The 15948-nt window shown below is 43.6% G+C and overlaps 1 protein-coding gene across 6 annotated transcripts in view; it reads left to right on the top strand.

Annotated features, from left to right (window-relative positions):
- mprip (myosin phosphatase Rho interacting protein) overlaps positions 1 to 4362 on the top strand; it is a 533204-nt gene extending 528842 nt beyond the window's left edge. For 5 of the 6 annotated variants that reach the window (XM_068057934.1, XM_068057930.1, XM_068057933.1 and 2 more), the window contains one exon: positions 2647 to 4362. In XM_068057934.1, coding sequence (XP_067914035.1) covers positions 2647 to 2718 — 72 coding nt within the window. In that variant the 3' untranslated portion in view covers positions 2719 to 4362. The remainder of the gene's footprint in view (positions 1 to 2646) is intronic. The other variant, XM_068057931.1, reaches the window with a different exon arrangement.
- Positions 4363 to 15948: the final 11586 nt, after the last annotated feature.

Raw genomic sequence — 15948 nt, 5'->3', positions numbered from 1 at the left:
TTAAATTTGTGTAAAACTTGTTTGATTTCTGCACAACAACCTTACCAATCATTTCATAGTGTTACAATGCAGAGATACAGCAGTGTACCAACACCTGTCCTAATTGGCATGATCCAAAATGTACAGCTCTGCAGCTTGTGCCTTGGACAAATAGTGAGAGAATAATTGTGGGAATCTTAAAGTAGAAGTTCCTTCATTTCTGTACTTGATTGCAAGCTAATTCAAACAGTAGAAGGAAGTGTGGAACTCTCCCACAAAAAGTAGATGATAACTCAATTAATTTTAAATCTGAGATTGATATATTTTTGCTAGCCAAAGGTATTAAGGGATATGGGCCCAGGGTGGGTGGATGGAGTTAGGATACAGATCAGCCATGATCTGATTGAATGGCAGAAAAGTTTCAAGGGGCTGAATGGCCTACTCCTGTTTCTATATTCCAATGTTCCTAAGATATGTCACAGTAGCCAAAGACATGTTTTGACCCAACAACAGCATCAGAGGTTTAGTATATTCGCCTGGCCTCTTCTGTTTCTTTAATGTTTGCTTTGTATGTTGTCCATTTCCATTGGTTTGGCAAATCAGTGTAGTGCTGCGTCACAATTATTGTCAACTGTAGGTGTATGAATATTAAAATTTGTGTTTGGTTTGTGCATGCTTATTCAAAACTGTGCTGCAAAATTAAACCTCTTGCACTGTGTGTCATGGCTGATACAGAATGTTCCACTTTGCTGAGCATCAACTAGTTTATCAACAGAGGATTTCCATTCATGTTGTCTTAAGTGCAAAACTGCAGCTTAAGCAATGGTTAGACCACTGACCAGCTATTTTACGCATCAGTAGCCTGAACTTCTTGGGACTGGGATAACCTAACTGATGCTAAATATGGGAGGGTTGTAGGCTGCGTTTCTTAGGAACAAAATAATCTCAGTTATAACCAATTAACAATCTGTTCTGTCTTCTCATTGTTACAATCTGCACAATAGCTAGGTCTGCCTTTTGAAATAATTTGGTTCTACCTGAAAATCAGTGAGGAAGAGAACCTTTCAAGTGGAGGTGTGCTAGTGGCATCATCATGTCATCAGGATGCTAAAGCCATACACCTGACTGATAGAGAGTCCAGTTAACATGGTTGAGAATTAGTGTCTCGTAATTATTGACTGCCCCAAGCCATATATGTCTTCTGAAATTCGAGTAGGTGTTTGCCTACTTGTGCTTTGGTAGATATTAACATTATTTGAGCAGGTGTTTTAACAACCTATCCAATCAAAGCAGTCAGAAGATTGGGTGGTGCAATAGGCTAAAATGTTGTTTTGGAAATTTCTGTGGCCTGAATTTAGCTCTGTTGGAACCGTATCCTCTTGTACACTTTGAGCAGTCTCAATCTGAGTGCAAATCCTTTGCACCCAATTGGTCTTGAATGGGCAATCTCACTCAGAGTAGCCACGAGGATTGCTGATGTAGGAAGTTGAAATGTCATTCTGATAACGTGGGAGAAGGTTCAAAGTTGAGGCATATTAGGTCATTGTTGAAGAAGTATCTTACATCAAATTCCCTATTGATTTTTGTGGCATTAGTGTTTTGCTGTTGTCATTATGAGTAAAAAAAAATGTGAAAAATGTAAATTTCTTCTTTAATCTCTCTTACCCAAGTACGCATCACCTTCATAAACTTTCTCTTCATTCAATTAACACTTAACTTTCTCCTCAGGTATCATATTACAGATCTGGAAGTACAGGTAGCTTGTGTCCAACCCTGTGGTTTGAAAGTGAATCATGTTAGCTTAGGTAATGTGTCCTGCAGAGTAGGGGAAAAAAATGAACCTTGAGTTTGTATGCGAAATGAGGCATTACCGACCAAAACCCTGTTAGTTTTGTTGCATTTGTGTGGTGCCTATTTTAATTGCAGCTTTTATTGTCTTTGTCCTTGCTGTGCCTGAATTATATGCATGTATGGTATTATAGCTGACTGTTTACTGAATGCTCAGTTTATCATCTAATGCACAAAATAATCTTGCTGCATTGTCTGTATAAGGTGAGTTGAATGGTATGCAACAATTTTTCTGATATGCACCAATAAACAGTATATGGTTAGAGTATGTCAAAGACCTATGTCACTTTTGAAATCCAGCTGTTGTGTTTTACTAATAGTCATCTTGTCAGCCTATGTGATTCATAATTTAGGTGAACTGACTTGTTTTGTTAAATTGGTTAAAATTACAAAAACCATGAATCTAATATGTTTGCAGTAAAATGTATTGTAGAGTCAACCAGCACCAAGTTGCTTTGATACTATTGATGCAAATACTTCACATCTTTGAATTGGTCAAAACAGACGTCCTGACTATAATTAGAAACAATGGAGTGGAGAGAGTTGAACAATTGGTTAATAAAGTTGCATATTGTAGTTAGAAACTTGGAAACATTGTTGAGAACAGGTACAGTTTCAAAGAATTGGTACTTTGTTGGAATTTCATAGCAAATTACTGATTAAACATTAAATTTTTGATTTTGGTCTTCCTCGAATCCTATTGCTAGACAAAGTGCAATTGAGTACTAGTAATAGTGAAATTATTGATTATTTCAGTTTTATGTCTTGGTCTGATTATGTGTTGCACTGATGGTTGTTTTTCCTGCCTTCCTTTCACAGAGCCTCAAAGAAGGACTTACTGTTCAACAGAGGTTTCACCTGTTTGAAAATAAGGAGACAAAAGAATTTTAACAACTCCTTTGCATGTATGAGACAAGCATACTGCACCTGCAGAGAATCACAGCTCATAGATGACCTCTTGATGTGAGCTTTGGAGTTGCCACAGCTGTGATATACAAGCTGTATTAAAAGAAAAAACACACACACACACATAACCCACACAAACCTATTTTCTCTTAGATTATTGTAAAGTTCTAGCATTTACTTTAAGCTCCATGCACTGCAGATGCTGCAACTAGTCTTATTGCAATCTCTAACTGTAAATATTACATAGGGATTAGCTTTTTTGTTTTGTTTTGATTCTTGTCTCTCACAAAGTCTGTAAAGCTGATTTATATACACTGCTGTATAAGCTACTGTGTAAACAAATGGGAAATCCTTTTTAGAAAAAAAAGTATGAAAGACACTACTTGTATTTAACCACAAAAGAGGGGTGCTTGTGTATTTTCATTTTTGTTTATTGGACTGAAAGTTGAAGCTTGATCTGGATGTTGAATATTTGGAGCAGAAGGTACAAGTTAGAGACAGTGTCCCATTTTCTTGGTCTGCAAAATACCCTCTCTTTCCCCCATCCCCTCCCACACAAAATAAATCTTATTAAAATTGTCACAGCCTTCCATAATAATTGTTTTGCGTTGTTATTTTGTAAGCCCATTAACTAGGGCTGTAACTAAACTTTGGAACTTTTAAAACTTTTTTTAGATGAGCAAGGTTAGCAATGGTTTTGAAGCTTTATTCATTTTGATACTGTTATTCATGCCGTTTCTACAGCTGCTAGTGAGGAACATGTATCTGTATTCAAGTGATTCTGTGGACTGTAAAGTTTTAAAGGAACTGCCAGAATATGACAGAAGTATAAACAAACAACTAGTACTGTTAATCTTTTATTGACAATAACCTATATTCAGATTTTGAACCAAAAGCCTAACTAATCTATCTTTTGGTCAGCACTTGCTATTTCCTTGTTTGTCTGGCACTGTTGGTCGTTCCTGTGCAGAACAAGACCTATATTGCATTCTGTGTATTAATAACTGACTTTGTAAAGTTAAAGTGAAGTAATTGCAAAACAACTGAGTGACCACTGGAAAACAGTGGGCAGTTGAAAACAAGGTTGTAAACTGACCATTTGTGCTGCACACAAACAAAAAAATGGAGCTCTTCAAGTTCACCTTTTAACAGTAGCCAAGGTTTCTAAGAAGAATCCACTTCAGATGTAATGCAAGTAACTGTAGCTGATTTACATGGTACTAATGGTATGTTGTTTGAGTAAATGTGCTTACACTACCTTGAAAATGACAAACTGGAATGATGTGAAGGAATGTGTTTGTGTCATTTTGATAGTTTCATATTCCAGTCTTGCTGGCCCACCAAAGGGATACTGTTTCTCAGAAAATAAAAAAAAAATCAATAAACTGTAGGATCTGAAGACGTTGGTACTTTTTTTTGTGTATGTGCAGAAAGGGTGTTATGTTGTATGTGTGAGAGGGAGGATATTGGTAGCTTCGTACCTTCTGCCAGTGGCAGGCCCCGTATTTATTTAAATGTGCTGAATTTTCTCCCCTTCCCAGTCATAGAAACTGCTGTCTGTGATTGTAAATACACAGTAAATACCACACCATCTAACTTTGCGTATGTTAGCAATAAAATATTTTTTGCACCATGTCTGAATGTTGTTTTTGAGCATTCATCTGCATTGAAAAATGTCTAGAGTATTGAATACACTGATACAGAATTTCAACCCTCTCAAAAGTTGGAAGGATTGAACATTATTTATTCAGAGAGATTTGGTGTCATGTTGGGACTGTGCACTGTTCTTTCACCTCTTGAATCCAAATTTGAATCTAAAATAGGGTACATGTATCACTGCTACTCCTACTACTCTGGAGGGTGTGGGAGAAGGAATGGTACTTGCTGCCCACAATTTCCCTCAGATAGCATGTATCTTTTGGCATTAATTTGTTTTCTGTCAGCTCTAGAATGTTGTTAGAACAGGAATTAGAATATGTTCAAAAAAAGTCAACAGGGATAGATTCAGTGATTCTACCCTCCTAAATGCGCTGCCATCCTTGATGGGAACACACTTTTAAAATCAGTGCCAGTGTTATTGCTTGTTTCTGATCCGCGCTACTGTTGAGGTTAGGTCCCTGCTGAGAGCACAGAATCCCAGAAGTTACCCTAACGGTGTGACTTTTATGATCTCTCTGTCAGTCGGTCTTTCTCGAGTATGTCACTGGTACCACTTGTTGCCCTTTACACCAGATAGCTGTGGATGAGGAACACTATTTGGCCTATTCCTATGCATCCATCCGGCTCAACTTTAAGGTGCTCCCATTGCTGCATTCATTTCCACCACTCTGCTCAGATAGTCATTTTGATTGTTAATCACTCTCGAAGGGAATAAGAACTTCTTTATCCAAGGTAAAATACTGCAGATGAAATAAAAACAGAAAATGCTGGAAATACTCAACAGCTCTGACAGTATCTGTGGTGAGAGAATCAGTTAAACTTTCAGGTCAATGACCGTTCATCAATTCTGATGAAGGAACCTTCTGATGTCAACTTTAAAAGTTACCTTTTGCTAGTTTGCACCTGTGACCCCTTGTCCTAATCCCATAGTTTTATGACTCTAATTTAAAGTCACTTTCTGGATTAAACTTTTCCACACTGCTTCCTATCATATTATCTCTTTACAATCATCCCTCTGATGCCTTCTCTCCTGTATGAAAAGTACAAGAGTCTCCTCATAATTCCGACTCTTTGACACTAAGGTTCAGCCTTGTGGCTCTTTGCTGTCCCTTATGTGCATAACTGTTTTTGTGGTTGGTCTCTTTCACCACAACCTCCTCAGGCTTGTATTCTACAGTCGTGATTATGTAGTTTATCATTTTGTTAGCTTTGATTACTGTTTTGCATTGGCTGGACATGTTGAATCTACTAAGACTCAGGTCTCTCTCAATGCCACCCTTAACTATTTCAACACTTCATAAATGTTGCATATGACCTGTTTTTCCTTAGAGTCATAGATTCTTCATAAAAAGCTAGAAAGGGGTGAAATGTGTTGGTGGCTGTACAAAGAATATCTTAAACTGTTGGAAAGGCACAAAAGAGACAAAGGATGAGGAAAACAGCTTCAAAATGAGAGATAGCAAGATGGAGCATGAATGAGGAGAACTGGCCAGAATGTGGGAGAAGCAACTAAGGTCTGGGCCCATATCTTTCTAATATTGTTTCCTTGTCAATATTTTTATATCCATGTCTTTCTACTTGTACTGCTACAATCTTTCTTCACTGTCCTTTGTAGGTACAAAATCTAATTGTTTGTTAGGCATCTCTGCCATTCTCTCATCCTCTATAAGGAGACTGCTTTCATCATTCGTTAGTCACACCATCCTTTCTTGAACTAATCTTTTAATTTTGATGAACATAAATTCTTTGCCAAAACCCTCATGTTGACCACTAGTTTTTCCACATTTTCTCCCTTTGCTCTTCTAATCTCCCTTTTCGGTTCACCTCTATTCTTTAGGCTTTCCTACATATTATTCACCTTAAATCTATTGCCCAATCTTAGGAACAGGAATAGGTAATTCAACCCCTTGAGTCTGTTCTGCCATTCAGTTAGGTCATGGTTGATCTATATCTCAATTCCTCTTAACTGCCTTTGAATCCATACCTCTTAGCTAAAAAAAAACCTGTTAAGCTGAGTTATAAAATTTCAATAACAGATTTAATCTCATTCATCTGTAAAAATCTGGCCTTTACCTCAACCCATTTTTTCCAGGTCAGAATCTTTTCAGTCTGAACCTACCCATCTCATATTTAAATATCACCACTGCTATTCTGCCATTTTATCTGCACATTTTTCCATTAATATGGACTAGGTCCCCTCTCATCCTTAGAAATGTTTCTCTTTTTCAGTCCTAGTCCCTGTTTTTAATTCTGTCTTCCTTTATTTTTCTATCTATTAACCAAATTATGGCATGATCCTTGGTCCCTAATTGTTCTCCTACTTTCAGGTTGTTTACTTGTCTGGGTTAATTACCCAAAGCCAGGTCTATTACTGCTCCTTTCCTCATTAGGCTTGTACTGAACTGAGCTGGAAAACAATCCTGACTGCACTCTATGAACTTCTCATTTTGCTCAGCATCATTGGTATCATCACAGGCTACATCTGAATAGTTTAAGTTCCCACTTATTATAACCTTTTATACTCTAAAAAACCTTGATGAATTGTCTACTGATCTCTCCATCTTTTTTTATTATGTGGCTGCTGACAATGGATGCCCAATACTGTTAGATTGTTTCCATTAGTTTTCAACAACCACCTATATTTATATAGTGCCTTTAACATAATAAAACGTCCGAAGGCACTTCACAGCAGCATTATAAAACAAAATGACACCGAGCCACATATGAAGAAACTAGTTCAGATGACCAAAAGCTTGATCAAAGAGTTAGATTTTAAAGAGTGTCTTTTCTATTTATTTTTTATTTAGAGATACAGCACTGAAACAGGCCCTTCGGCCCACCGAGTCTGTGTCGACCCATTTATACTAATCCTACAGTAATCCCATATTCCCTACTACATCCCCACCATTCTCCTACCTACACTAGGGGCAATTTACAATGGCCAATTTACCTATCAACCTGCAAGTCTTTGGCTGTGGGAGGAAACCGGAGCACCTGGCAGAAACCCACGTGGTCACAGGGAGAACTTGCAAACTCCGCACAGGCAGTACCCAGAATCGAACCCAGGTCGCTGGAGCTGTGAGGGTGCAGTACTAACCCCCGTGCTACTGAGTCTTAAAGGAGGAAACAAGGTAGAGAGCCAGAGTGGTTCAGGGAGGATGTTCCAGAGCTTACGGCCTATTCAACTGAAGGCACAGCCACCAATGGTGGAGCAATTAAAATCGTGAATGCACAAGAGGCCAGAATCAGAGGAGCGCAGATAGCATGAATGATTGTGGAGTTGGAGGAGGTTACAGAGATCGGAGGGGCAAAGCCTGGGAAGAATTTGAAAACAAGGATGAGAATTTTAAAATCAAGATGTTGCTTCACTGGGAGCCAATGTAGGTCAGCGAACATGGGGGTGATAGGGGAACTGGACACAAACAGCAGTGTTTTGGATGACCTCAAGTTTACAAAGGGTATAACGTGGGAGACCAACCAGAAATGCTTTGCAATAGTCAAGTCTAGAGGTAGCAAATGCATGAATGAGGGTTTCAGCAGCAGGTGAGCTGAGACGGGTGAAGTTGGGCAATGTTACGGAGGTACAAATCGGTGGTCTTAGTGATGGCATAAATGAAGTCAGCAGCTCATCTCGGGGTCAAATGTGACACCAAGTTTGCAAACAGATTGGCAACATTCTAAGAATCAGCGAGAGAGAGGGATCGAGGTGGTAGCTAGGGAATAGAGTTTGGACAGGGACTGAAAACAATGGCTTCAGTCTTACCAATATTTTTTTTATCAATTCATGGGATGTGGGTGTTGCTGGCCAGGCCAGCATTTATTACCCATCCCTAGTTGCCCTTGAGAAGGTGGTGAGCTGCCTTCTTGAACTGCTGCAGTCCCTGTCAGATAGGTAAAGGCCTGCTTGGGTTTGCAAAAAAAAAAACCTGACCTGAGCCTGACAGAACCACATCCAACCTGGCTTGAGTCCTTCCATTTTTTCACGCGCCCGACCCGACCCGACCCGTCCATCAGTTAACTTACCTTCCGTTTTTCACTTTGTTGCTGATCTGCACAAGCTTAAAATAACTGTAACAAAACCACCTTTCCAGTCCAAAAATTAAATTAACAGTGGAGCCACTTACCTGTGATAGAGCGTGTCCGACCAGGCCCGACCCAAGCCTGAATGTGGGACCCGGAATTGCAACCCGAACCCGACACTTCGTCGGGTCCCGTCAGATTCGGGTCGGGTAGCCAGCCTTTACAGGTAGGTAAATCCACAGTGCCGTTAGGAAAGGAGTTCCAGGACTTTGACCCAGCGACAGTGAAGGAACGGCGATATTGTTCCAAGTCAGGGTGGTGCGTGACTTGGAGGGGAACTTGCAGGTGGGAGTATTCTCATGCATTTGCTGCCCTTGTCCTTCTAGTTGTTAGAGGTTGCGGGTTTGGGAGGTGCTGTCTAAGGTGCGTTGCTGCAGTGCATCTTGTAGATGGTACACACTGCTGCCACTGTGCATCAGTGGTGGAGGGAGTGCCAATCAAGCGGGCTGCTTTGTCCTGGATGGTGTCGAGCTTCCTGAGTGTTGTTGGAGCTGCACCCATCCAGGCAAGTGGAGAGTATTCCATCACACTCCTGACGTGCCTTGTCGATGGTGACAGGCCTTGGGGATTCAGGAGGTGAGTTACTCGCCACAGGATTCCTAGCCTCTGACCTGCTCTTGTAGCCATGGTATTTATATGGCAACTCCAGTTCAGTTTCTGGTCAATGGTAGCCCCTAGGATGTTGATAGTGGAGGATTCAGCGATGGTAATGCCATTGAATGTCAAGGGGGGGGATGGTTAGATTCTTTCTTGTTGGAGATGGTCATTGCCTGGCACTTCTGTGGCGCGAATGTTACTTGCTACTTAACTGCCCAAGCCTGGATATTGTCCAGGTCTTGTTGCATTTCCACACGGACTGCTTCAGTATCTGAGGAGTTGCAAATGGTGCCGAACATTGTGCAATCATCAGCGAACATCCCCGCTTCTGACCTTATGATTGAAAGAAGGTCATTGATGAAGCAGCTGAAGATGGTTGGGCCTACCCTGAGGAACTCCTGCAGTGATGTCCTGGAGCTCAGGTGATTGACCTCCAACAACCACAACCATCTTCCTTTGCACTTGGTATGACTCCAACCAGCAGAGAGTTTCCCCCCTGATTTCCATTGACTTCAGTTTTGCTAGGGCTCCTTGATGCCATACTCGGTCAAATGCTGCCTTGATGTCAAGGGCAGTCACTCACCTTACCTCTTGAGTTCAGCTCTTTTGTTCATGTTTGAAACAAGGCTGTAATGAGATCAGGAGCTGAGTGACCCTGGCAGAACCAAAACTGAGCGTTACTGAACAGGTTATTGCGAGGCAAGTGCAGCTTGATGGCACTGTTGATGACACCTTCCATCAGTTTACTAATGATTGAGTAGACTGATAGGGCGGTAATTGGCCGGGTTGGACTTGTCCTGCTTTTTGTGTACAGGACATACCTGGGCAACTTTCCACATTGCTGGGTAGATGTCAGTGTTTTAGCTGTACTGGAACAGCTGGGTCAGGGCCGGCAAGTTCTGGAGCACAGGTCTTCAGTACTATTGCCAGAATATTGTCAGGGCCCATAGCTTTTGCAGTATCCAGTGCCTTCAGTCGTTGCTTGATATCATGTGGAGTAAATCGAATTGGCTGAAGTCTGGCATCTGTGATGCTGGGGACTTCAGGAGGAGGCTGAGATGGATCATCAACTCCACTTCTGACTGAAGATTGTTGCAAATGCTTCAGCTTTATCTTTTGCACTGATGTGCTGGGCTCCCCCATCATTGAGGATGGGGATATTTGTGGAGCCACTTCCTCCTGTTAGTTGTTTAATTGTCCACCACCATTCACGACTGGATGTGGCAGGACTGTAGAGCTTAGATCTGATCCGTTGGTTATGGGATCGCTTAGATCTATCGTATGCTGCTTACGCAGTTTGGTGCGCAAGTAGTCCTGTGTTGTAGCTTCACCAGGTTGACACCTCATTTTGAGGTATGCCTGGTGCTGCTCCTGGCATGCCCTCCTGCACTCTTCATTGAACCAGGGTTGGTCTCCTGGCTTGATGGTAAAGGTAGAGTGGGGGATACGCCGGGCCACGAGGTTACAGATTGTGGTTGAGTACGGTTCTGCTGTTGCTGATGGCTCACAGCACCTCATGGATGCGCAGGATTGCATCACCAGATCTGTTCGAAATCTATCCCATTTAGCATGGTGGTAGGGCCACACAACACGAAGGAGGGTATCCTCAATGTGAAGGCAGGACTTCGTCTCCACAAGGACTGTGCGGTGGCCATTCCTACCAATACTGTCATGGACAGATGCACCTGCGACAGGCAGATTGGTGAGGACGAGGTCAAGTATGTTTTTCCCTCTTGTTGGTTCCCTCACCACCTGCCGCATACCCAGTCTAGCAGCTATGTCCTTTAGGACTCGGCCAGCTCTGTCAGTAGTGGTGCTACCATGCCACTCTTGGTGATGGACATTGAAGTCCCCCACCCAGAGTACATTCTGTGTCCTTGCCACCCTCAGTGCTTCCTCCAAGTGGTATTCAACATAGAGGAGTACTGACTCATCAGCAGGAGGTTTCCTTGCCCATGTTTGACCTGATGCCATGAGACTTCATGGGGTCCGGAGTTGATGTTGAGGACTCCCAGGGCAACTCCCTCCCGACAGTATAGCACTGTGTCGCCATAGTGGAGGAAATTCCTGCTCAGCCAGTACTGGATATCAGATAAACAGTCTGATAATTTAGCAACAGTGGGAGGAGTCAAGAGAGGTGGTGGTGAGGTAGAGCTGTGTGTTGGCAGCATACATGTGAAAACTAATGCTGTGCTTTTGGATAATGTCGCCAAGGGGCAGCATGTAGTTGAGAAATAAAAGGGGGCCAAGGATAAAGATGCACTGGGATTGCTTTTAATTCCACACATTTCCATTTTAGCAACCAAATGTTTGTGTGGAATCTCATCAAATGCCTACTGAAAATTCTTATGTAGTAGTTAAAAATGTTCAGGTGTTGTGCTACACCAGTCACACCTTTAACTGCATCTCCTATCCCTTATGATCTGGAGTGCACATTTTACTGCCCAATAGATAGTGAAATGATAGCATGGCCTGGAACTGCAAAATAGACACTTGCTGTATGCAACAGCTACAATAATATTGCACACCCTACCATGTGTGTTCTCTATTTACAGAGGGCAGATGCACTGTCAAGATGAAATCATGAAAATAACAAGAACACAACCATACCGATGCCCAAGGCATAGATTCACTTTCAAGCTAGCTGTTTCAAAATTAGTTGGTACTGACCTTTTGCTACAGGCTGCTTGGGTTCACTCTCCTATTTTGGGTTTGTCTGTTGGAGGGAAATTGGTGTATTGGGTCTCCATTTTGAAATATCATTAGCATATTCAAAAAAGGATGTTTCTCAGTCTTGCAGCTGGCTGGGATACTCCGGTAATCTGGCAGAAACGGAGCCTTGGAATGGCCTTTTCAGGTAGGCGGGCCTTTAAGTAGCTCTGAGTGGTTCAGATCAAGTGCCCTAGCCTACTTCTGGTCCTGTTTCGTTATTTTGTTTTCCCCTTTAGTTCCTGCCAGGCTGTTAAGAGTTTTCATAACAGTTGTTAATTCATTATTTGACCCCAGCTCCCTTTCCTGACATCTATGGGTTTGTTAAGGGGAATCCTGTGCGCTGTCATATTCAGAAGCATCTGCAAAGAGATGTTAGACAGTTTCAATGCTAAGAAGTGTTCTGTGCCTTTCAGCCCCGGCACCCCTTTGTGGTATCTTGCATTGAAACATAGTGCTGCTACAGACTCCTATTGGCAAAGAAAATTTGCAAGCTCAATCCCCATTGCAACCCATCTGCTGCTGGAAGAATTATCCATGCTTTTGTTACCTCCTGGCCAGACTCAACTATTCCAATATTTTCCTGGTCAGTCTTACATCTTCCACCATCCATAAACTTCTTCTCATCCAAAGCTCTGTTGCCCATGTCCTGAACTTGCACCAAGCCCCATTCATCCAGAATCTCTGTGCGTGGTGACCAGGACAGCAATGCTTCATTTAATATTCTTGTGCTCAAATCACCCCTCTCTACCTACGTAATCTCCTCCAGCACTACAACACTTTGAGAACTCGGTACTCCTCAAATTCTGCCCTCCTGTGAATCCCTGATTTCCTTCACCCCTCCATTGGAGACCCTGTCTTCAGCTGCGTAGGTCCCAAGCTCTAGAATTCCCTCCCTAAATCCTCTCTGCCTCTGTTCTCCTTTGAAACGCTCTTTAAAACTGAACCCTTTGACCAAGCTTCGTCACCTGCCCTAATGGCTCATGTGGTTGTGTCAAATTTTGTCTGGTACTGCTCTTATGAAGTGCCTTGTTTTATTTTTACTATGGTACAGGTACTTTATAAATGCAAGTTGTTGTTCACAACAGGCATTTGAATACTGCAATGTTGGATTTCTTTACTACACAATTTATTCTTTTTCTTTTGGGCCTCCTTATCTCGAGGGACAATGGATACGTGTCTGGAGGTGGTCAGTGGTTTGTGAAGCAGCGCCTGGAGTGGCTATAAAGGCCAATTCTGGAGTGACAGGCTCTTCCACAGGTGCTGCAGAGAAATTTGTTTGTTGGGGCTGTTGCACAGTTGGCTCTCCCCTTGCGCCTCTCTTTTTTCCTGCCAACTACTAAGTCTCTTCGACTCGCCACAATTTAGCCCTGTCTTTATGGCTGCCCGCCAGCTCTGGCGAATGCTGGCAACTGACTCCCACGACTTGTGATCAATGTCACACGATTTCATGTCGCGTTTGCAGACGTCTTTATAACGGAGACATGGACGGCCGGTGGGTCTGATACCAGTGGCGAGCTCGCTGTACAATGTGTCTTTGGGGATCCTGCCATCTTCCATGCGGCTCACATGGCCAAGCCATCTCAAGCGCCGCTGACTCAGTAGTGTGTATAAGCTGGGGGTGTTGGCCGCTTCAAGGACTTCTGTGTTGGAGATATAGTCCTGCCACCTGATGCCAAGTATTCTCCGAAGGCAGCGAAGATGGAATGAATTGAGACGTCGCTCTTGGCTGGCATACGTTGTCCAGGCCTCGCTGCCGTAGAGCAAGGTACTGAGGACACAGGCCTGATACACTCGGACTTTTGTGTTCCGTGTCAGTGCGCCATTTTCCCACACTCTCTTGGCCAGTCTGGACATAGCAGTGGAAGCCTTACCCATGCGCTTGTTGATTTCTGCATCTAGAGACAGGTTACTGGTGATAGTTGAGCCTAGGTAGGTGAACTCTTGAACCACTTCCAGAGCGTGGTCGCCAATATTGATGGATGGAGCATTTCTGACATCCTGCCCCATGATGTTCGTTTTCTTGAGGCTGATGGTTAGGCCAAATTCATTGCAGGCAGACGCAAACCTGTCGATGAGACTCTGCAGGCATTCTTCAGTGTGAGATGTTAAAGCAGCATCGTCAGCAAAGAGGAGTTCTCTGATGAGGACTTTCCGTACTTTGGACTTCGCTCTTAGACGGGCAAGGTTGAACAACCTGCCCCCTGATCTTGTGTGGAGGAAAATTCCTTCTTCAGAGGATTTGAACGCATGTGAAAGCAGCAGGGAGAAGAAAATCCCAAAAAGTGTGGGTGCGAGAACACAGCCCTGTTTCACACCACTCAGGATAGGAAAGGGCTCTGATGAGGAGCCACCATGTTGAATTGTGCCTTTCATATTGTCATGGAATGAGGTGATGATACTTAGTAGCTTTGGTGGACATCCGATCTTTTCTAGTAGTCTGAAGAGACCACGTCTGCTGACGAGGTCAAAGGCTTTGGTGAGATCAATGAAAGCAATGTAGAGGGGCATCTGTTGTTCACGGCATTTCTCCTGTATCTGACTAAGGGAGAACAGCATGTCAATAGTCGATCTCTCTGCACGAAAGCCACACTGTGCCTCAGGGTAGACGCGCTCGGCCAGCTTCTGGAGCCTGTTCAGAGCGACTCGAGCAAAGACTTTCCCCACTATGCTGAGCAGGGAGATTCCACGGTAGTTGTTGCAGTCACCGCGGTCACCTTTGTTTTTATAGAGGGTGATGATGTTGGCATCGCGCATGTCCTGGGGTACTGCTCCCTCGTCCCAGCACAGGCATAGCAGTTCATGTAGTGCTGAGAGTATAGCAGGCTTGGCACTCTTGATTATTTCAGGGGTAATGCTGTCCTTCCCAGGGGCTTTTCCACTGGCTAGAGAATCAATGGCATCACTGAGTTCCGATTTGGTTGGCTGTATGTCCAGCTCATCCATGACTGGTAGAGGCTGGGCTGCATTGAGGGCAGTCTCAGTGACAGCATTCTCCCTGGAGTACAGTTCTAGGTAGTGCTCAACCCAGCGGTCCATCTGTTTGCGTTGGTCAGTGATTATGTCCCCCGATTTAGATTTGAGGGGGGTGATCTTCTTGATGGTTGGCCCAAGAGCTCTCTTCATGCCATCATACATTCCTCTGATGTTTCCGGTGTCTGAGGCCAGCTGAATATGACTGCATAGGTGTTGCCAGTAGTCGTTTGCGCAACGCCTAGCTGTTCTTTGTGCAGTACTTCTGGCTGCTTTAAGTGCTGCGGATGTTAAATCGCTGGGGGCTTTCTTGTAGTTCAAAAGTGCAATGCGCTTAGCGGCTATGACAGGTTCCAGCTCTTCATTATGAGATTGAAACCAGTCTGCATTTCTCTTCGCACTTTTGCCGTAGGTGGTCAAAGCTGACTCATAGATGGCGTCTCTGATGTGGGCCCACTTGGTCTCAGCATCCCCTGTGGGAGTGTTTTGAAGGGCTGTTACAAGTGAATTTAGAAATTTTTGTAACAGCTGTGGGTGAGAAATTCTGCTCGTGTTGATGCGCGGATGGCCCTTCTGCTTGGAATGATGCAACTTCTTTGGTCTGAGTCTAACCTTGCTGCACACCAGGGAGTGGTCGGTGTCGCAGTCCGCACTGTGGAAGCTGCGTGTGATTTGAACACTGTTTAAGGCGGCTCGCCTTGTGACAATGAGGTCTAGCTGGTGCCAACGACGTGATCTTGGGTGCCTCCATGAAACCTGGTGACAGGGTTTAGTGTGAAAGAACGAGTTGGTGATGCAGAGGTTATGATAGGTACACAACTCAAGCAGTCTCTGCCCGTTCTCATTCATCCTTCCAACGCCATAGCGCCCAAGGCAGGAGGGCCATGAGTCATGGTCGGCCCCAACCCTGGCATTAAAGTCCCCCAGCAGGAATAGGTGTTCGGTGTTGGGGATGCTGCTAATGATGTTATGGAGTTGTTCATAGAACTGGTCTTTAGCTTCAGGTGCGGAGCAGAGTGTTGGAGCATAGATGCTGAGTAGGTGTACTGGACCAGAGGTGGTGAGCAGTCGGATGGACAGTATGCGTTCCGAGCCATTTGAGGGAGGCTCTATCATGCTGAGCAAGGAGTTTCTGATGGCGAAGCCCACTCCATGCTGTCTTGGTTCTTCAGGATCCCTGCCCTGCCAGAAGAAGGT

Source organism: Heterodontus francisci, chromosome 26 (assembly GCF_036365525.1).
Source record: "Heterodontus francisci isolate sHetFra1 chromosome 26, sHetFra1.hap1, whole genome shotgun sequence".
NCBI classification, from domain to species: domain Eukaryota; kingdom Metazoa; phylum Chordata; class Chondrichthyes; order Heterodontiformes; family Heterodontidae; genus Heterodontus; species Heterodontus francisci.
Note: the sequence above shows the minus strand (reverse complement) of the source record. Positions and strands in the feature narration are given on the sequence as shown.